This window comes from Pagrus pagrus, assembly GCF_965226575.1.
Source record: "Pagrus pagrus genome assembly, chromosome: 2".
Classification (NCBI taxonomy): Eukaryota; Metazoa; Chordata; class Actinopteri; order Spariformes; family Sparidae; genus Pagrus; species Pagrus pagrus.
The window spans coordinates 15,198,582-15,221,533 of NC_140186.1; the positions used below are offsets into that span (position 1 = coordinate 15,198,582).

General features: G+C 43.3%; 1 protein-coding gene across 2 annotated transcripts in view; it reads right to left on the reverse strand.

The window, feature by feature from the left end:
- Positions 1-11,281, reverse strand: part of ndst3 (N-deacetylase/N-sulfotransferase (heparan glucosaminyl) 3) — a 45,418-nt gene extending 34,137 nt beyond the window's left edge. For both annotated transcript variants that reach the window (XM_084342436.1, XM_084342437.1), the window contains exons 1-2: positions 10,883-11,281; positions 7,965-9,241 (exon numbers count right to left, since the gene is read on the reverse strand). In XM_084342436.1, the coding sequence (XP_084198562.1) occupies positions 7,965-8,963 (999 nt within the window). In that variant the 5' untranslated portion in view covers positions 8,964-9,241; positions 10,883-11,281. The remainder of the gene's footprint in view (positions 1-7,964; positions 9,242-10,882) is intronic.
- Positions 11,282-22,952: the final 11,671 nt, after the last annotated feature.

The window sequence follows — 22,952 nt, forward strand, 5'->3', positions numbered from 1 at the left end:
GACATTTTTGTGATGTGTCAGAGCCACTAATGACCATACAGGTGCTTCTGCATGTTTTACTATCACAGCGGACATTTTGTCACCTTGATTTCTTTCTTGGGAAAGTTAAGTCGTCATTGGGCAGTAATGCTACGGTGCTGCATTCAGGGCTGCTCTGTCATCCCAGGACCGCTAACTGACTCTTGCGCTGACAAATCCAGGACACCAAAAGGCAAACATTAACGTGGACTTCTGACATTAAAGAAGTTTTTGCCAAAATCTAACACTAACAAGGAGAGTTTTCAAAACACTCACTGTTTGCAGCCGCAGCACTGATTATGAAACTTTTACAGGCTACAAATTGCTCACTGTGATAGATCTGCTTTCTCAGGCAAGTTTCACATCGCAGCAAAGTGGTTTTCCAAACCATTCGAAAGAACTTTTATGTAATGTAAGCTGCATCTAATAGATAAACTTGACAGTTCACTGTCTACAGATTACTGGTCCTATTTCAGTTTGAGGGCCAACTAAAATGCTGGGGGAAACAATGAAGAGGACACTTCTAGCAAGTTAACTATTGTACAATTTCAACATTGTTGAAACATTGTATTCTATTTGTGATTTTCATATGAAGTTCTCCGGGTATTTGGTAGTAAATAGTGACTTTATTTGAATTATTTTTAACTTAGCTTGATGTAACTCAGTTCAAAATTTTGGGTGACTTTATCAAACTTTATCCATTGTTTCTTCATCATACTGCTTCTCAACTTTTTCTTTGTATCCTCTTTTGCATCCTTTCGATACTTATTGTACTCAGGAAAAAGACTCCCGCACACCGTCCACTTCACTTGCAATTAAGTTTAATGACGTCATTAAACTTAATTGCGAGTGAAGTGGACGGTGTGCGGGAGTCTTTTTCCTGATTTTGTCGGCCTTCGGTCTTCTCCTACGCACCTGTCGATCTGAAGGTGTGCAAAAGCTGTACTCTGTGATACTACCATAAGGGTGGGGTTATGCTTGAATAAAATTAGCTTGTTTTTTTCTGGACAGGGTCAGACAGCGTGTCGGAAATCAGGATTATATACCTGATAAGAAAAGCTGGCTGTCAGAGAGATGAAGGATATGTGCTATTGTTAGTCGGGACAGCGTCGGTTGCTAATGTTTTCACCTCGTGAGTCTGTGTGCACATTTTTTTATCAAGGTCAAATGTTGGTCCTGAAAACAACTTTTGCTGCAGAATTTACCACAGAAGAAGTTTTAAGTACTTTGCCAGGTGGGGCCGAGTTAAAAAGATCTGCCCATGAGTACTAAGTACTAATGTAACTACAAAGTAATGAATACTGAGTACTCATGGGTCGTACAATGTTGTTAATGGGCATCGCAAGACGTTCTCTATATATTTATATGGGAATAACAGTGCACATTTACTGACATTTCTCTCTTCACTTCTCACGTAAGGCATTCATAGTGTTGCACTTGGTTGTTCATGTGAAAAGCGACACAAAAAGTTAAAGAAAAGAAGAGAGAGCTAGAGAGAGAACCAACATCGGAAGCGTGTAGGGGGGGTGGACTTTAACTATCCGACAAACATCTCTGAAGAAGTATACTTGTAGTTTAGGGGGCATTTCTTATTTGCATGGGAGCCTAATCTTCCTGCTGGTTCTAACCTATCCATTCTCCAGACAGCAGAGATAAGGTTATTCTGCCAGTTGTGCACCACAGGCAGTAAAAGCGGAGTGAAATCTGTGTATGATTGGTAAAATATTCCAAACAACCACATCAGGATACCACAGCAATGGTAACAGGATGTTTTGTTCACACCTAAGTGAAAGCAAAGTGCTGAGTGAATTGTGCCCTACTGACTGCTGCATATCATCATAAGGAGGTAGAACCGTGGGTACAAACTATGCCCAGCTATAAAAAGGAGCACACGTCTCGGTCAGAAACACACTGAGCATATGACAAAACCTCTAACTCCGGCTATGGGGGACAATGAACGCCCCTCCTGCTGCTTTTCTGAGGGTAACGGCAGCAGATCTGGGAGAATGGAGGGCTTTGAGCAATATGGAGCCAATCTGTCCACTGAATACTGAGCTTAAAGCTGGAGATGGTTTTAAAAACGTGCCATAAGAGATACTTCATAAGAAAGAAGGGGGGATTTGGATTAGCAGGAGGTGGGACTATGCGGAGATCTTGACAATCCTACTGATGAAGGTAAACACACACACTGTGATTAGCGGTTAGTGATAGCCCTGGTTTCCGTGCCCAATCCCACAGCTGCCTAACACTGCTGGTGTCAGAAGCAATGCCAGTTTGTTGCTGTGTACGTGAGAGCGACAGCGGGTGTGCGTGTTTGTGTGTCCTTGCACATGTGCGGGGGAAAGCGCTGGAAGAGGTGCCAGCGAGATGTTGGGGTTCAAACAGATGGGAGACAGGCATCTGGACAGCTGGCATTCACTGCCTTTCACAAACCCTTTACACCAACCACCTCTCCACCATATCCCCATTCTGTCATTCTCGCCTTTGCACTGTTTCTTTTCTTTTTTTTCACGGCCGTAAGCCTGGCTGGGAGATCAAAAGTAACTAAAGTAATTACGAAACCACTTATTTGCAAACAGATTTAAAGGCGGGTTGAGGGGAACAAGACAATTAGGCACATTTAGGGGGTTTAATTCTGGCGCAGAAGCAGGTCAAAGTTCTCGATTCATCTACGTGAGCACACGCGTTTGTGTCTACGTGTGTGTAGCTGTGCATGTAATGCGAACACTAGACCAGCAGATTTAACTGGGTCAGGCATCTCTATTTGATGAGCAGGATGAGCGTTTTACCAGTTAATGCCAGTCTTCCTTTTGCTTACTCTTCCCTTCGCTGTCTCACTTCCATTCTCGCTTGTCAGATTTCGAGCCTGTGTAGCTTTTTATATTGGAGCGTTTTACAAAATCATCTATTCAGTTGCATTTACGGATCCAAGGTACTTGTGATTGCTTTGGCATCGCTGTACTTACACTAAATTCTACTTGGCAGCCCCTCAAGGATTTTGAGTTTCAGTGATTGCTGTGACCGCAAAACCTGCCTCATTTGGTGGAAGAAAATGCATGGCACACAGCCACGCTCTCAGAGCAAATTTGGAGTAAAAACAAGAGCGCGGACAAAAAAACTGTTAATTAAACACAAAAAAAAAGTTATTAAGATAATTTTCTTGTTGACAGGAGCATTCATTACTTTGACAGGATTACTTTTTTTTTGTCTTTTTGTCTTTTATATGTTATAAACCAAAAATGAACCTCCCTTGATACATAAACATGGAACAGCCTCTTTTCTTTCTGTGAAACTTCTCCTTCCCTGCAGGGCCGACTGTGATAATTTCACTTGTCCAGATCAGAAGGGGTGAATGTGAGCAGATGTCGGGAAGCATTATGCTGGAAGCAATATCCTGCTCCCCTCTGTCATCTTATATGTCATCTCCCTTTCTCCTTCTCTCACCTACAACTTTGTCATTTTAGAAACTATTGAGGCCTTACACCTAAGGTTCCTTATGGGTGCCATGTATTAAAATGAAAGATTAAAAAACAGAGATTTGTATGCCTCTTTAAGACCAAAAGCAGTCTCTTTTTCTCACATTTCCTCGTCTCTCTCCACTGGTTTCCAAATCTTTCCTCCACTGTTTATGTCTTTTCTTCATTACTTATGTAATTTGGCAAAGCAATAAACGGATATGGGATGAGCTCGGTTCCATTGACTTAAGTGGCAAAAATGCATCATACTTAATTAGGCCTAAAGATTAACTCTAAGTAGGACTGCACAATAACTTTCCAGACTGCTAAGCCAAAAATCTTCAATGAAGTCTGACTATTGCCAGAGTCCTTTTTTTGTCTTGTTTTCAATTTCAGGTCATTGCCAGACCAAAAGCGATCATGAGCACATAGAGAAACACTTTGGCCTCGATATTAATTTCTTTATTTCAAATGCTCCGACCCTGTTATCACACATTTCTCAGTAATATGTAGAATAACTATCTTCTAGCTGGAAGAAATGTTAAAACAAGCTTTCAGTTCAGTCGCAAAGGCTAAATAACATTTTATGGGTTATTAGAATTTATTTGTCTTGCCAAATTAAACAAAGCAATGAAATTGCAAAAAATCCCAGCCCCATGGAGTCTCTGGAAACACATGTTTTAATCTTATTTAGCCAATTATTTCATTCTCAGGGGAACAACAGACAGACTGTCACTAGAGGGAATTTCCTCCGACATGGTGATGGTTTGAATTTGCACACAGCAGCTCCGAGGAATGGTTCAAAGTTGTGACTGAGCTTTTACTTTTATTTGATTACATAAAAATGCCAAGTATCTAGTCAGATCAACTAAATGCAACCCTCTGTGCAAAACAGAGAGTGTGTGTTTCCACTTGGTTTGTACAGTATGTGTGTTCACACATGTAGTGTCCTCTCAACTTCGGTGACACGGTGTCAGAAAGCACCTTGGGGAGGTAAAGAGTGAGAACGAGTTGAAGGGAGAGGTTTAGGGGGGGAATACAAATAGGCCGGAGATAGTGATCAATGACTCGGGCGATGAAGGGGGTGCGGAGGAAGGTGAGTGGAGAAGGAGGAGGAGGATAAAGAGGGATCTGAGGATGAGAATTAGACACCTCCCTCACAAACACTCCAAGCTAAGAGAAAACCTACACGCATGAATTAAAAGACACAAGTGGCGGCGGCACGCGCAAATCATTGATGGGAGTTTTTGACTGGCATCATCCCTCATTTTGAGAAATGTCATCGGCGGGGTGCCTCCCTGTGAATCATTTTAATAGAGGAAATACAGCTGTGTGTGTGAGTGTGTGCACAGACAGGAGGGGGTGTAGGTATTGTTTGTCACCAGATGAACTCGTGGGGTGAGACTAATGAAGAGTGCAGAGAGAAGGAGGGAGGCATTTTAATTGGCCTCTCTCCCTCTCTCCGTCTCACTCCTCTCCCTTCTTCTTCTGGCAGGGAGAACAGGAGACTGAATGTTGGCTTCACAGAGGTAAGAAGGGATTTCTAACACTAGCACTCCAAACGCCTTGCCCTACTAATTGGTCAATAATACATCCTGTTACATACTGTGTTACACATAAGTCGTCTACGGAGCACTATTGAGATGAGAGAGGATTTACACACTGGCATAGCTTGTGTGTCATTCATAAACATTCATCACCACATGTGCTGTGGTGGCTTGTGTCTGACATTTGGTCATTGAAAAATCATTTTCAGTGCTACAGTATTGGAATACATTAGCATTAGGTGTGTAAGGATGAAATCACAGAGGACTTAACATGCTCAGAAGTAGATGTTTCTCTTCTAGGGCAGCAACAAACAATATATGTGTGTGTGTGTGTGTGTGTGTGTGTGTGTGTGTGTGTGTGTTTATGAGTATATATATATTTATATATATGTATAGGTTCTTGTGCACGTAAAAAGTCTTGCAAGTTAAAAAGGCCAAAGGCAGCCCCAACAGAAGCTCCTCTCTCCCACAGAAAACACTGTTCCTTTAACGCCTCGTTAGTAGTCCCAACTTTAATTTTGTGACTTTGTGACATCACACTACCCCACCATGTCACACATTTGTGTAATTTATGCCGAGTGACAAGTTTGGCACGTAAGAATTGATATAGCACAGGTGCTCTGTTGTTGTTGTTAGCGGTGCTGGGTCAGGCATGTGTGAGCTGACCAATCAGAGCAGACTGGGTATTCGGGAGGGGGGGTCTTAAAGAGACAGGAGCACGTCATCTAATGTTTTGTTTTGTCCACAACCCAAAGTTTACTGTCAAAGAGGAGAAAAGAAGAACTGTTTCCTTCTTAAAACTATCATCAAAATAGTTTGTGATGAATTTAATAGCTGACAACTAATCGATTATTGTTGCAGCTCTACAAGACAGTTTATTTATTTTCCTCTATAAAGTCAATTTTTACACAACCTCAGCTCAAGAATTTGTGCTAACAAGTTCCTTTCATGATTAAATAATTCCTTGGATTCCACAAGCGTTCACATTTTTCTTTTTATAAGGAAACATCTTTCCAGCTGTCACCTTCAACCAAAGCTGGATGTATATTTAACACATGGCCGTCTGATATGACTCATCCTTTCACCAGCTTTTCAATGACACTTGCTAAGAAGGGAAATACTTCCATCTGAGAACTACCATTTTACAGATCAAAGACGTATTTTACATTTCGAGAAGAGAACAGTAAGATAAATTGGCTTGATGACACAATTATGGACGTACGTGGTTAACACGCGCACACACACACTTGTCAGTGAAAATAAGCCCCAAGCTGTAATCTGACAACTCTACCTGAGGCTCTCCTGCTCTGAGGGGAGGGCTGCTACAAATCACCATATCCCTGCTCCTCCACCTCCCCTCCTCTGCTTCCCCATTTCCCCACAGCATTTTGTTTCTCTCAAATCGCAAAGTTAGCTGCTGTAGCTCCACCTTCCCCTCGCTCCCCTCCCAACTCTTCTCCTTCTTTTTCCTCGGCTCTTTCTCGCTGTGAGAGAGGAGAGGGAAGAAATGTGGAAGGAATGTTTCAAATGGCAAGACTCTCTCTCTTTCTCTGCCGCCCTCCCTCTCTATCTCTCCATCTCCCACACTCCACCTCTTCCTCCATCCCCATCTCCCTGTCCTTCTGTTATGGCACTGGTTCATCCTCATGTATATTTATGCTACAAAGCTGAAGAGTCAGGCAGACTTAAAATGAAAACTCAAACTAGAGAGCGCTTGTGTGCTCGTTTTGTGAATGTGTATGTGCACTGTTGTGTGTGTGTGTGTGTGTGTGTGTGTGTGTGTGTGTGTGTGTGGATCGGCACTCTTTTATCCCTTTTGGATACAAGCATCTTTTTTATATTCAAGGGTGAAATTCCTCTCCACTTCACCACCCACTGCCCTCCTGTTTCTCAGCCTCCCTATTCCTCTCATCTTGTCCCCACGTTTCAGCCACAGACAGGTGGCTGCTTTTTTTTTCCTTCTGCCTGACGGGACAGGTGTCAGCCATTGACGGAAAGTGACATTCTAATCTAGAGTAGTGATTCAGAAAAAACACCCCCACACAAACACACATATCTATGCACACACACACACACACACACATTTCCCTATCATGTATATCCTGTGGCTGCACTGATACGGGCAGGCGCTTCTGGGTTTAGCTCATGCACATCACCGCAGATCAGCATAAATCTCACCTGTTTTAAAGCCTCAGCTCCACACACACATGCACACACTCCCGCCAAACACATTCTTTTTTAATTTTCCGTGAGGACGCAGTGGGAGAATGTGACCAGCGATTTCAAACAAAACTCCTCCAAACTCCAGTGAACCTGAGGTGTTTTGTCTGTCTTTTAAAAAATATTTAATTCCCACAGAAGAAGTGTTTATATGCACTCCAGTGTGTGTCTGTGGAGGTGCATGCCTCAGTGTATGTCTGTATGCGTGTGTGTTTGCTCATGCAAGCATGTGTGTTGAAACAATAGCTGTCTTGAGAGGCGGGCTGCATGGCTGACTCTCCTTTAGTTCCCCTCAGAGGAGGAACGTGGGAAAAGAGGAATAAGTGCCATTCATCTTTTCACAGGCTCATTCACTGCCGCTCTTTCTCTCTCTCATCTCTCCTCTCTCTCTTTCACTCCACGTCTTTGTTCCCTTAAATGGCCTCTTTGCTTCTGGCTAAACCTCCATTTGAGATAAATACCCTCTCAATGTACCCCAACACATATGCACTTGGTACACAACACACACAGACATGCATGCGCCTTCCAGAGTAGCCCCTCGGTGCACCCGTGCCCGAGCTGAAATCTCGACAAACATTCCTTATTTTCACTACCGCACTGCCATGACTTACCGCTATTAAAAGTTGATAGCTGAATTAAAAATCTAATCCAACACCACTGGCCCGACATGAATTCATCCTTTCTATCCCACTGCACATTATCACACGCCCATCACCCCCAATACCTTCACATCCTTGGCGTTCATGCGTGTCCCTTCCTTTCCCACGAAAATGTCATCTATATCCACCATAATGTGACGGTCCAGACCCAAAGTAAGCTTCCTGTCTGTGAGGTAGGAGATGGCGTCCACCAGGATGAGTCTGTGGAGCCAGTAGCCCAGTCCCTGTCCAAACAGCACCCTCCTCACCCCATCATAGAGCCCCATGTCCTGCACCACAGTGGCCTGGAGGCCCAAACTAAACCCAGGCCCCGGATTATCGCCGCTGCCTGCCCCTGCTCCCTCCTTGGCCCGTGCATGCAGCACGGCCTGATAGGTGGAATGATTGGAGGAGAAGGAGGTCCAGTCCTCCCCAGGTAAAGCTCCTCGATCTGTGCCGGGCTTGGTCAGGTGGAGGAGAGGCGAGCTGGAGACGACGCAGCAGTCCCAAAGCGCCTGGTTGGTCCTGAGCACCAGAGGGAGGCCTCGGAGTTTGAGGAGAGGTGGGGAGTTCTCCGTGGAGCGGAAGAAACCGATGATGCCCACTCTGTACTCAGTGCAGTATTGATGCAACAGCTGTCTGTTCCATGTGTCTGCATGTGCATACTTTAACAAGTTCTCATAAATGATGAGTGAATATCGGCCGCGGCCTTTCTCTGTCAATGGCGGAAGGTCGCCTTTCCCTGAGGCGATCTCCATGCGAAACTGGAAGTGTGCTGACTCCAATATAGCCACAATGTCCTGACCCAGCTGGGAGTACTGGGACTCTACCAGCACCAGCACCACCGGGTCGGTGTGGACGTGTGTGTGAGGGGGGTTGGGAGGGTATGGGTATGGAAGCTGATGGTACGGGGACATGGAGAGAGGCTGGGCGCAGGCGGGTTCGGGGGATTGTCCAAGCTGCATAGACGGGGAGGAGTTCGTAAACAGAAAGTAGGCAGAGAGGAGGAGGGAGAGCAGGCAGCAGGAGGCCAAAAGGAGCAGGAGCCTCCGCAGGTGGCGACGGAATCGCACGGCCACCGTCATCTCGAAGCGAGGAGTTGTTGCGCGTAGCAGTTGGTAATGTCTTTTTTTAGACCGCTCGGTCTAGTAGAGTGTTTCAGGAGTCCAAGAGATTGTCTGTGTGTGTGAGAAAGGAGCAAAGCCACTCAGGGGTGCGTCATGTCACCATGGCAGGTGGAGAGTGGAACTGTGCCGGATGTTGGGGAACAAAGATCTTCATTGAGGAAACGCAGTCAAGGTACTCCCCTTCCAATCCACACAGAGGAATCACATGCAGAGACGGAGCGAGCGATGATTAATGCCTGCAGAGAAAGGGGACAAGGAGAAAAGAAGAGAGAGTGAATTTTTTGGGCAAGGTTGAATAGTATGCATTAGTTCCCTGTGTGTGTGCGCGCTCGCGGGTGTGTGTGTGTGTGTGTGTGTGTGTACCTAGGTTGTGCCACCCTGGGGAGTGTGAGGGCACAGCTGGTAACTACAGAGCTGATTGAAAACAACTTGCATCCTTAGGGCTTATCCAACCTCTGGCACACACACACACAAAGTGACACCACAAGACACAAAAGTCGATCCTCGCAAATAAACAACAGCTGGTTGTGTGTTAGCACGGCGATGTGGGGAGGTGGATGGCAGCTCAACTAATCAGGCCCATAAAGCTCTACGGAGAATTCCTCTAATTGCGCCAAATTCTGTGCACTTCTGTCCTATTTCTGAACCTAATCATCTGAAATACCACAAAATTAGAGTTGGAATCCGTTCGCCAGGAGCTCTAATCTGGGGGGAGCCCGTGACAGTACAGAGGAAAAATGGAGAGTGAGAGGAAAAGTGCAAGAATAAGAGAGTGGGAGAACAGGAGCAGAGAGAGAGGAACAAAATGCAATGAATTATAGAAAGAGACAAAAAAGACCAGGATTAGCATCTTAATGTATGTGCCGGGAGCCAGGGAGAAGAAAAGATCCCACAGCATCTCTTTCTCTCTCTTTTCTCTCTCTCTGCGCCTCACTCTCTCCCCCTCTCTCTATCTTTCCACACCCCCCCTTTCTCTCCTTCTGTCTGTTTGAATATCAATAGTCTTTCCTCACGTTTCCCCCATCCCTTCTCTTCTTGTTCCTAGCCTTAAGAGAACACATGCGAGGAGAAGGTCATAGAGGAGGGAGTCCAGTCACATTCCTTAAATATGATACCCGAAAAGGAAAAAGAAGAAGGAAAAGAGCTAGAATAGATGTCTTTATGGGCAACGCAGAGGGGAAAATAGTACTAAAATAGTATTTAAATGACATCATCATTATTGGACATCGACCATGTGCAGCAGTCTTGGAGAGGCTCAGTTGAGGCTGCTGTTTTGAGATTTTAAAGAAGTTCAAACTTCATAGGTGAGTGCTGGTTTAACCTGTTACAAGAGGTAGGCTTGGGTCTCACTATTGGGAGCCACAGGAGGGCGCTGGAATTGGATGAACACAAGAGACTTCACATGGAAGTTTCTCCTCTGTCATTTTAACAACTAAAACTCCCAGCGGTGCTCTAAATCATGCAGGATACTAAAGATACTGCGCCTGCACGTCGCTTTCTCATGCATGAAATGCTCCGTGACACGAAATCCCAACTGTAAACCAGAGATCTACTCGAGTTTAAAATCAAACGTGTGTCATTGTCTTGCCTTTAGGTGTCGATATCAGACTGACTGTTGTTTATAACTGCGAAAAAGGAAAATCGTCCAACCCCTTTTTAAGCTACTAAACTAAACAAAAACATAAAAAGACTGGAGGGAAATTAATAAATCTGCTCTCCAAAGCAACCCGCAGCACGAACAGGAACAAACCTGATCATTACTAACAGACAGAGAGATGAGCTCAAACTAACAGCAGATCATTCCTCAGAGTTTCCCCCCATCCCGCTCCACGCCGCTGAAGTTTATGTCGAGAACGAGCGCCGACTCTCCCACTTACCCCTCGCCGAGGCTGAGGCGCTGCCGTGCGGGGAAGAGGTGTGACGGGAGAGCGCTGAGTGCGATGCTGCTGCTGCCGCTGCCGCTGCTTCGGGTGGGTCCGGGGCTCCGGTCTCTGTGGCGCACCACTCCCGTGTGTTTTGGATGCTGAAGCGTTGTGCCATCTCCTGTCTCCCTCTAGCCTCCACTAGAGCAGCAGATGCGGGCAGCCGGAATGATCCGCTCTCCTCCTCCTCCTTCTTCCCCCTTTCATTATTCTTCTCTTTCTCTTCCTCTCCCCCGCCGTCCTCTCCTCTCTCCTCTCCTCTCCTCTCCTCTCTTGTCTCTTAATCTCTTGCTCTTTAAGGTGGAGATTATAGGCAGCGAGGAGTAGACGGAGGAGCGGCTGCCCGTTAACGACTGGCCGCCGTGCGTAAATGCTCTGCTTTAAGAGCGCCTACACAAGTGGAGGCGATCGAGCGAGGGAGAGAGAGAGAGAGGGAGGGAGGGAGAGGTGGGGAGCGCAGAGGAGGGGAGGGGGGGCCCGTGTTTGATTGACACGAGCAGCCTTTTTTCTCGGGCATCAGCGATCACGGGCCCGGTAAAAGCTCACGGCCCGTTAGTTGGTGTTAGTCGGATGAGGGATGTCACACACGGATACGCACCGGTGCAAGTTAATGGCGCGCCTTGCTGCTTCTCTCTCGCTCCTTGCACAAGTTGTAAGGATAACAACAAAAAAAAAAAAAAAAAAAAAAAAAGAGTGGGAGAAGTGAGGAGGAACACTTCCACTAAGCTGGTGTGCAAGGGGAAAAAAAAGAAAAGAAAAAGAAAGAAGCATTTTCACATAATTAAGAATGGTATCAATCATGCGGGGGAACACAAGACATTTCTGATACTCACTCTCAATTCATGCATGTTCACCCACATATGAATCAGCCCCCATTAGGACTGCTCCTGGAGAGTGTCAATCAGCCAGGCGCTGCTTGTCAATCACGCAGTGTTTTTAACTTGATTAGGTGTTCCTCTCTCCCTCCCTTCTAGTTCATCAATCTCTCTAACCTACTTGCGCTGACACACACTCGCTCACATAAGTCTCAATGGGGACTGGTGGGCCCCTCATTCACATTGTAATGGCCTTACAATGGAGCTTATTTAGTGTGCGTGCATGTGTGTGTGTGGGAGAGAGAGAGAGAGGGCACACACAGTCAGAAGTGTGAAGAAAAATGCAAGTAGCCAGACTGGCAGTTGTGCTGTCAGATCACAGAGGCTGATGTTGGGGCTGATTGTGGCTTCCATACAACATTAAGCACACGGATCCCCATAGAGCATTAAGAGAGAGCCCATTCTCATGCCAGTAACATGTTCCTCTTGCCCGCTGGCTAGTTTGAAACACTTGGACATTCTTGGGTCACGTTCGCACTGGAAGCGTCCCTCTTTGTCAGTTAGTGTAATGAGTGAGCGGCGGTGTTGAAAAACACAGGGATGAATGAAACACAACAGGCAGAATATCATGCCCTACAGAATGGAATCCGGAGATAATGAAGGTTTGGATTGGAGTGCGATTGTGTTTGTATGTAAATTAGTGTCAGTGGGTGAAGTGTAATTAGAGAGGCTGTTCACCCATTTCCTCCACATTACAAGCTGAGAACCACTCCTGCTACAGTGCAAGTTGGAGACAATAAGCCAGGGATGAAAACTAGACAGCTGCGCATAGACTGCAGTGTAGGCTGTGTTTTGTGTGTGTTTGTGTGCGCCTCCATGCATGCGTGTGCTAACCCGAGAGATAATTACGGAGACGTTCACTCAAAAGAACAATAATGCGCGCACATGTATAAGCGGAGATATCACGGGGGATGCAGTTACACATCCTCCTCCGTATTCAGAGCATTTGTCCTCCACACAGCAAAAACATGAAAGTAGCAGAGGTGGTGGTAAAGTAGGTGGTGGCAGCGTGCAAACCTCAACAGCACTAGTTACAATCTGCTGTGAAACAAAAGAAGAAAAAGAAGCAAGGTCCAATAAAAGAAGGTTCTTTCTTAGAAAGTGTCAAAACCAAGGACGCTGGTCTTCATTCTCCGAGCAATCGGTACGGCGTATCATTCATTCATGAGATCCAGGTGAGCAACTTAATCGTGTGAATACTACTGAAACCATTATTATTGCTTAGCTCACTTAGCTAAAGCTTCTCAAGCCTTGAAGGTGAAGCTGGTGTCAGTTATTACGATACCATCTTGCTTATGCTAAGTTCCGACGAGCGCTGAAAGTATCACCCATAATTGTTTCCCCAGTGACTTTCACAGGAATCTCGTAGATAGCTTGTTTGGAGAAGATGTCACGCCAATCCGTGGCTGTGGCCCAAACTGTAAATGGAGGGAGAGCAGCAAATGATTTATGAGACGCAGTGACGTGTTCCTTGTTGATACAAAGCAAACACTGTCACTAACTTTCAAAATACCCATGGTTTGTGTCGTTTACAAACCATGGGTATGTAACTAACTGTTTCCTTACTTTGTAATGTTAAAGTCGTTTTTCTGTCCTTTGTTGGAGTTTGTACCGCTGTAACTGAACAACAGTACATACTTTCCTCCATCTCATCCATTTTACCACGTTATTGAAATCACATGACTACAAACAACCTGTTCATTTTAATGATAACTCTACAAAGTAGCAGTCTTTTCACTGATGGTCTCCTTTGCTGTTACTGGTCATTCGTAGTCATCAGAGGAATAACGAGACTGTTTCATAAACACTTAAAAGTTCCTCGCGGTCACTTTAGCTCAGCATTAGCTACGCAGCAGCTGTCCAAAGACACTCAAAATAATGGCAGCATGTGATTTGTTGGCAGCGTTGGGCATTTGAACTCGAATTCCATCGATTGGAATTTACATACAGTTCACAAATGCAGATGATGTGTTAAATAATAGATGTTAGAAGATGATGTACATGAGAGGACCATTTTTAAATCAATACAGTCTGTCTGAGCCATACTGCATTATTTTACATTATATTTTGAATTGTCACCTGACATCTGAATTTTGTTTTCTCCTTAGACAAGGCACAGATTGGCGCATAAAAGTTCACCAGAATGCAGGAAATGAAAAGTTTGAAAAAGTTTGAATTTTGGGACCCTGGCTCGCCATTAATGTGTTTACCACAATGTCGAAACCAAACTCATGCGATTGCACACATGTGAGCATGGTGGCTCTAGCACACACATAAACTCGCTGAGACACAGACCCGGGAGCAAGTATACAAAGCAGAAACACAAGACTGTGCTATATACAGCAATGCACGCAAGACTGCAGTCACTCAGGCACACATGTGAGGGCACACACAACAAAGGACTCGAGATGTGAAAAGTGTCGGAGCTGCCATGTTCAACTAGCACTCTGACAGTCAAACAGAGGAGAGCACCAGACAAATGAGAGGGAGCACGAGAGAGACAGAGAGCGGGAGAGGGGGAACGCTTGTTGTCTTCATCAGAGGCTTTTGTTAAGTGAGAGATAAGAGAGGAGGAGCGACTGATTCCCCCTCTTCTCTCTCCCTGCTGAGAGCTAAATGGTGGCTCTGTGAGCCTCTGGTCCTGTTCGAGGCCTGAAGAGAGCAAATGGAGCTCGAGTGTAAAAACAGGGAAAGACATTATCATCGCGATGCATCACATTATCCCAGGAGTGAGGGCGGGAGGCATCCAGACACAGTGCAACGTTCACGCTATACCCCCCCTCCTCTAATTAAAAACAGAACAAAACATTGGACAGATTGTTGCATGCTTGCACTGAATACATACTAGACCCTGAGCCCTGGCACTAATAATGACACTCTTCTCTCCTGGCTGTTTCCACAAAGCGAAGGATCTATGGCTCAAACTAGCAGCTCTCTGAGATGTATCAGCTCTTTGCCTCCCACAGTGTAAACAACAACAAGCTCCAGCTTTGCTTAGGTGTGTTGGCTGCTTGATGCTGTTGCTATTTTAATGATTCCAGCTCCTTCCTCTCTCTCTCTCTCTCTCTCTCTCTCTCTCCCTCTCTCTCTATGTATGTGTGTGTAATCGAACCACCTACCCGCTCCTGACCCCTCCCCATGCCTGGAAACGTTGATAGATAGATGTTCTCTTAAGAGCTCGGAGGCTAAGTGAAAGCTGTCGCCCCCCTCTCCCTCCCCTCCTCCCCTCCCTCCCACTCCTCATCCCCGAGCACATTAGAGAGAATATCTTTTGGCCAATCAATACACTGCTTACAGATTGATAAGGCAATGATACACATGCACACACACAGAAAAAGAAAGATATTTTCTTCCTCCATCTTTGGGTTCTGGTGTATAGAATAACCAGACCCAAATCAATCTATTACTGGAATGCTGCCAGTAGCAGGATTACCATAGCAACATACAGTACACCAGCAAACTATAGTCTGCTATGAATAATATCAAATGTAGTCTTTATTTAACAGTCCCAGATAAACTTCTAATTTAAATCTAATCCATCCCTCTGCATAACATGATACTCCTATAGCAGGCTTATGTGCATCGCTTTGATGCAAAGAAAAAAGCATTTACATGAAAATGGAGCCTGGCTTAGCCTATTTTTATGTTTGGTAACTAAATTCATATATAAAAAAAAACAATAATAATAATAATGATAATAATAATAATGTTTTTTATAAAAACAAATCCATAAGAAAAAATATTTCGCAATATATTACGAATATATAAATATTACAAAATTACAAATTCCAGAGTTTCTTTTTCAATTTGTTTGTTTGAAAAGTTAATGCTTTCATGGCTTGCAAAAAGATGAGGAGCACCAACACTGACAAAACAGGCTGGGGAAAATACAAAAGACTAAAAAGAAATACATAAACTAAATAAAGTACAAATCAGGATATAACTCAGGGAACACGCATAGGACTGCAAAATAACACAAGGCCAGAGCACATGAGGAGCAAACACAGAGACACCAGGAACAGAAGAGGACCAGGGAACAGAGAACTCATCAGACGGAAGACCAACGTGGGCAAACAGATGAACTGACAAAGAGACAGGGAAAAAAACAGATATAGATACAGAAGGGCCAATAAAGAATTAAAACACAAGTGTACACAGAGAAAGGGCAGGAAAACAGACAAAGACAAGAATTGGAAAGTAAAAACTGGCACATGTTGTAATTTTTAGAGAACATAATGTAGAAAAAGATTCTTTGGGTAATTTATTATCATAAAATTCCAGTGAAGTTTACTGTTTCAGTGCACTGACGACATTCTGGTCGCTAAAGTTTGTTGTTCTTAAATTGTAAAATATTTAAATGGGTATTTTTATAACAAGCGTTTGAGGGGGCACTGCAAAAATGTGTGTTTATGTAAATATATAAGAAATACCTTGAAACAACTTCAATATAAATTCAAAATCTTATCAAGTGTATTCGTCTAATTTCTAGGCTCTCATTACACTTAATATAAGGCATAGCCTAATCATCTAGAAAGTAACATTTCAGTGAGATACAAGGACTTGTTTTTAGTCTAATCTTCACTTGCTCCATTGGTAGATTTTTCTTTTTAATTCTTTTCAAGCAGAAACACCTTGTGTTCATTTTACTTACTTCTTTTTGAAGAGGCTTTTTTTTTTCAGTTATGTGCCTTTGTCCGATGATGAAAGCCAAGCAAAAATGAATCAATGTGCAAGTATTTTTAGTTGTGTAAATGCAACCGGATCAATGCTGTTTATGCAAAAACTGCATCTGGTGAAATATTTACATAACAGTTAGTGGTCAGGCACAAAGAACAATGAAAAGAAAATCACCACCTAGCTATCTACAGTTCAACCAAACATCTATCTACGTGAGTAGGATCATAGTGGTGTGTTTTGGTACGTGTGTGTTTTTCTGTGTGACTCATTGACAGACAGGATGTGGTTCGCCAATATAAGAACATAGTTTTTTGACAGATTCAGGAACAATATTGTCTCCGCACAAACAGAAACACACATAAATGCGCACACATACCCACAAGATCATGCTTAACGCCCACACATCTCTGTAAACAACCCAACACTCCCACACTTTTACAAGCCACAGACACTGTCAGGCTTGTTGCGAGAGTGACAGAGTGCACCTTCGTTTCATATCATGTCAACACTTCATCTCGGCGCTGATTACAAGTGATGCTTCCGAGAGGCAAAAAGGCACCATGCATGGAAAGGCTCAATGTATGCAGGAGTGTTTAACAGACCTGAGTCTGCTTATGTTGAACAGAAGTGCTCACAGCATCATATGGTCACATGAGGATTTAAAAAATAGGAATGAGTGTGGAGAGAGAGAGAGAGGGAAGGACGGGGGAGGATGTCAGAAAGCACAACACTGATCAGATCGCACAGCACTCAAGGGAGGGAGGGGTAAAGTGATCTGTCTCTGTCTCTCTCTGACCTTGTTCACTCTCGCCAAAAACCTGACTTACAACCCCAAACTAAATATGATACCTCGTCTCTCCGTCTCTCCCCCCTTCTCTTCCCCCCCTCTCTTCTCTGGTAATAAATCGCGCTGTAATTACCAGGCAGGATCGATAACAGTCACATCACTCCTCTCCTCTGCTCGTCTCCCTCGTCTGCAACTGACACTAACGTGTTCATCCCTCGCTGCGTGCCACTGTTATAGATCTGTGAGTGATAGATCACATCCTGTTCCATGTGTGCACCGACAAACTCACATGCAAAACACAGGTACACACTCAAGGGCTGCACGCAGACACAAACACACATGCAAAACACAGGCACACACTCGAGGGCTGCACACAGACACATGCACACACACACAAAGGGATGAACCCTCTCACACAGACACAGACAGAAAGACAGACGTGGACACTCACATCCACAAGTATGAGAGCTGGACGCCACAGGGGGGAGGCCATAGGTCTCAGTTGCTATTGGAGACGTCTCTTCAGCTGAGCAACCAACAAAGAGTTACCATTCTCTCCCAGAATAGCTCACTCGGCCCCCTGTCTAATGAAATGGAGGACAAGGATGAGCATCACATGGGCAGTCACGTAGTGTGAACTTGGTAAGTTTGTCTTTGACAGAGAGAGATGGTGCATAGGCAATATATGTGTGAGTGTGAGGGGGGCGAGTGTGCATGCACCTAGGTGTGGTTTCCATGCATAATCATGCGAGTGTAATGATGTTTAATAGGAAATTAAAAATATCCTGGAGAGCAAGAGCAATTTTCACACCTCAAAATTGCTGACTTGTAATATTCACTCACACCCACAGTTCCTTGCACACTTGATTGGTGTGTGTGTGTGAGTGTGTGTGTGTGAGAGAGAGAGAGAGAGAGAGAGAGAGAGAGGGGGCCTATGTGTGTCCATCAGCAAATCATACCAGCATGAAGGAGAACAAGGAGGGTTTGACTTGCACATTCATTTATGCACAGCTTTAAATGTAAAATGTGAAAGCTGTACAGAGGGTGTTTTGCAAATTAGTGTTCTGATCAACCCTAATTTGAAAAATCCTCATTGTCAGTTTTTTTCATTTTATGACCAAACGCCCACTCCCAAACCTTGAGGAGAAGAAACTATTACAACAGCGATTTGGTGGAATGTAACTAAAAAAGATCCTTTATCACCAGCACAGCTCTTAACAGGATTTAGAGTTATTGGTCATGCGATTTCTTTATTAACAATTAGGAATAAAAAGGTTAAAAGTTACATATTTTTAGATTTGGCGAAAAAACTAAATTTCTGTTGTCAGGTTTTCAAAGGCAATGCTGGTTGTTTAACGGTGTGTTCACCACCAGTGAAGCAAAAACAAACAGCCAGATTACTTTACTGTACATTAGCAGTGAGCTAGCAGCAACGGCAAGAACAGAGGACAGTGTGTGTGTTTGTTTGAATAAAGGTCAACTCTCATTGAACTCAGCACTCACCAGAGATTCCAGTTCTCTCTTCTTTTCCCCTCTCCTTTCTGTAACGAAGTAAAGTACGTTTCCCCTCCAGCTCCAGTCACCAGTCACCAGTCAACATTACAAAACATAAAAACTTGACAATGGAGGTCACCTCTGTGGATTGCTGCAATCAGGGTGATAAACAGGAGGGAAGATAATTACAATTTTTTTTACATAATTTTGAATCCCTAAAGGTAAATAGTTATCTCTGAGCTCTTCTGCTGTTGGTAAACAGCTCCAAAATAGAACAGAATCTGGTGTGACTCTGGGTGTTTATTCCTCCAGAAGGGAGGAAACTGCATAGTAGGAGCAAGGTTTATATTAAAAACACTGACTTTTTCGTCATTACATCGTGCAATCAACATTTACTACTGAAAATGTAAAAGTCAGGAATATTGGGATATTTTAGTGCTTCACTTGATTGTATATTCTGGACAAATATGAATTTTTATCTTGTGTTTTGTGAATAATCTTCATCCCCAAAAATATTGCAACATATTTCATTTGACTTTTATTGCATATCCATGCACATGCATATCCCAATATTCCTAACTAATTTTGAGTAGTGAACTTCACAATGATACAAAAGCAGAAAACACTATTTCCAGTTTAAGTAAACTAATTTGATACAATTAATTAGATAAAAGTAGGAAAGTATTAGCAACAAAAGTAACAAATCCATGTTTTATAAGAAAAACGTTGATCAGAAAAGTAGCGACTTGGATGTAGTGCAGTCAAAACTGCAATATTTCCATCTGAAATGTAAAATGTGAAAGCAGTGAAGTAGAAATATGAAATACTCTAAAACAGAAAAAGTCAAGTAAAGTACCTCAGGATTGTATAAAATACAGAACTTATGTAAATGTACTATGTTCCCCACACCACTCACTTCACATGCAAAATATTTAGCACGGCTGACCACTAAAGAAATGGAGGCTGTAATGAATAAGTAACATGTGTTATTTGACTCCAGCACTGTATGTGTGTATTTGTGGGGTTTGTCGTGCTCACCCTGTGAGTCTGGCAGGTGGCAGGCGTGGTGAGAGAGTTAGCAGTGGTGGGCAGTACTCAGACAGGTGATGACTCCAGGGACAAAATGGTTCCTGAATCTCAATCCGCAAACAAAGATGAGGTCGCAAGAGCGTGCTCTGTCTGTAGAAATGTTTATGGCCTCCAAAATGTTGTAACTGTCCTTGATGTCTGAAGGCAGTGATCTCATGATACTCTGGGCAATTCGTATCTTGTATTTCATCTCTGGGAGAAGAAATATAAGCACCCAGTCAAAGGCAACATAATAAAGGCCCTTTCTGCCATAAACTCAAGTATCCTAGAAATTACATTCACATTGGATGATTCTGCACCTCACAATTTAACTCCGCTGCCAATGCTCAATGCCAAAGCAGATAAAATAGCTGTGTAGATATGTGAAGAGGTAAAGGTGTGGAGGTCAGGGTGCTGTGTGAGCAAAAAGAGTATCTGTATCTGACTCTCATTCAGGAGAGGAGTGCATGGTCGGGTAACCTCAATCTTACTTTAACCATACTGTAGTTGGAAGTATTGTAGTTTTTTTTATGGCATTGAAAGCAATCGAGAGTTTTGCAAACTAGTATAATACAAAGTTCTGTCTGCTGGTTTGTAAATATACAAAACAAACAGCAATTGTGACAAATCATTGAATGTTATGGATTAAAGCACGTACCTTGCATTTAGCATGGCTCTTTAAATTTTCAATATAAGGAGCATGTTAAAGGATATCCTAATCATCCTAATCATCATCATCATCATCATCATCATCAGTATTAACATCACTACACAAACCAATCACCAGAATAAAACTTGGTAATGTACTGAACGTTCATGAAAACCACAGATATGGTGAAGGTTTACTGTTGATATTTTACAACTTAAAATGTCTTTATGTTGCAACTTCACATTTCTTTATTTTCAGTGTTCAATTGTATGTTGTGACAACTCTGTGATTGTGATCTGATCAGGGTTTTGACACAAAAAGTTTTAGCTTAGGGTTAGGAAAAGATCCTGTGGCTTATGGCTTACCTTGTTCATAAATTGTCCCAGAGTCTCATCTACATCTGCAAATTGTCCCGATGTCTCGTCTAAAATATCTGGTTGTGTTACCGCTGACACAGCTGGAAAATGTCAAGACTTCTTATTTAAGTGGCTGTCTCGAACAGTGATCTCTGTGACACCTCCACCATCCCCTGCGCCTCCTGACGTGAAAGACAGGAAAGTCAACACCTATACATGTATTCTGATTGTTACAACATACTGCATGTTATGTATTAATATTGATATTATACATATGAAACATACAAAGTTAACACATCAGTGGTTTGCTGAATTGAACAAAGCCAACATTGTATTCTGGCGACTGAGCGGTGTAGAAAGGCATTCTTTAGCAACACTTTTGCTTGCATGCTTTGCTCTCAAGCTTGGTTTGTTCTCCGTCCACTTGACTAAGTTTGTTTTCCTTTTTCATCTTTCTTGAATGGTTTGTTGCAGCTGTGCATACATCCGGATTAGACCACTGTTGCCTGCACTTATAAAATAAAACAAAATAAATAAATAAATACGAATAAAAACAGTCTGTGTATGTGGTTTTTGGGGGCTCATTATTCTTAGATTCTTTGCTGTGTCTCTAAAACAAAAGCTGCTCTCCGTAATGCTTTTTAAATTACAATCATAAGATATTCATTCCTATGGTGGAGTATATGACACACGTCATTAACCAAGGATGGAGACTGTGTAGTCTGTGAGTAAGTTGATCTGATAGTCACGACTTGTCAGGTTACTCCTCTCCTGGCTGACACTGCCAGTAAACTCCACTTAAAACTGAGCCAGCACACTGAAAGCAACACATTTTGCGCTACGTTTGTAGTTTCACGCACCAAAATCAAGCAGAAGCCCAGTAGGTCAACACTTCACTAGCTGAGATATTTTTCAAGTCTTGTAATGGCAGATTCAACTGAACTACAGGCTCCCACACAACCTCCCATAACAACTTGGCCGTCTTTGCGGTGTGAGACCTCTCACACCAGGCGAAGGTGAAGATGTGAAAGTTACAGATTTCAGCTCTAAACATGGCTTCTTTCTGGACTAAACATAGAAGCAGGAATCCACTATAGCAGACACCGAATTACCGGCTTCTTGACCAACAGCAATCTCAGCGGACATGAGTTCAAGACATACTTCTGATTAAAGAGGCACCCCACTGATTTTACACATTTGGATCAGTTTACTTGCCATGGAGAGTAGCCTACTACTCAGCCTGTGAAAAACAGCTGTGTAATGTCTTCTGAGGCTTATCTCAGCTTTGGCCTTGGAGACTGCAAATTCTTATCGAAAAGCCCGTGTTGCAAACTATGAGCAGGAACTTGAAAGATGTGGGAGTTTACAGCCAGCGAGAGTTGAAATAACGATGTAAACAAGTTATGGGAATTGCAGGGTCTAGTTTGACCCATAGGGAGGTCTCAAAGCCTGTGCTGCATCAATTCTGACCATTCTTCTTCCTTTTGAAAACGCCTCCCTCAACTTTTTGGACATGCAATGAAGGATTAAAGGATATGTTCAAGAGTTAAGTGTGTCCTAAAACAGTAATCAGGTGCCCTTATAACCCAACGTAAACGATAGGGAACGAAATTCACAGGATTTGTGTGGATTTTGACCCCATCACTTCATTTGCAAGAATGTTCGGAAAGGATCTCCAAACTGGAGATTGGGGAAGCTCATCACCAGAAAGTTGGGTGGACAAGGAAATGTGCAGTCCTTAGTAGCGTTTAAATTAGAAGGGGAGTGGTGGTGGTGGGAATAATGATCGCTTAGCATGAGCTTCAGCCACAGTTGCTTTAATTGTTCCAGTCATTGTCTAAATGATAGTTATACCTTCAACACGATTTACAAGAAGTTATAATTAGCCCTTCGGAATGTAAATGTACTTTATTTATATAGCGCTTTTCTAGTCTCAAAACGATTGCCAACACAAATCAGCATTCACCCATTCACACACTGGTTGCTAGTCTTCCTGGAGATATATATCAACACAACAACAAATACAAACTAAAAAAGCGCTGTACCAGTAAGAACATTTTTATCAAATTAAAACATGCAGAGTAATCCAAGCATAAAGATCCAAAAACAAATTAAATAA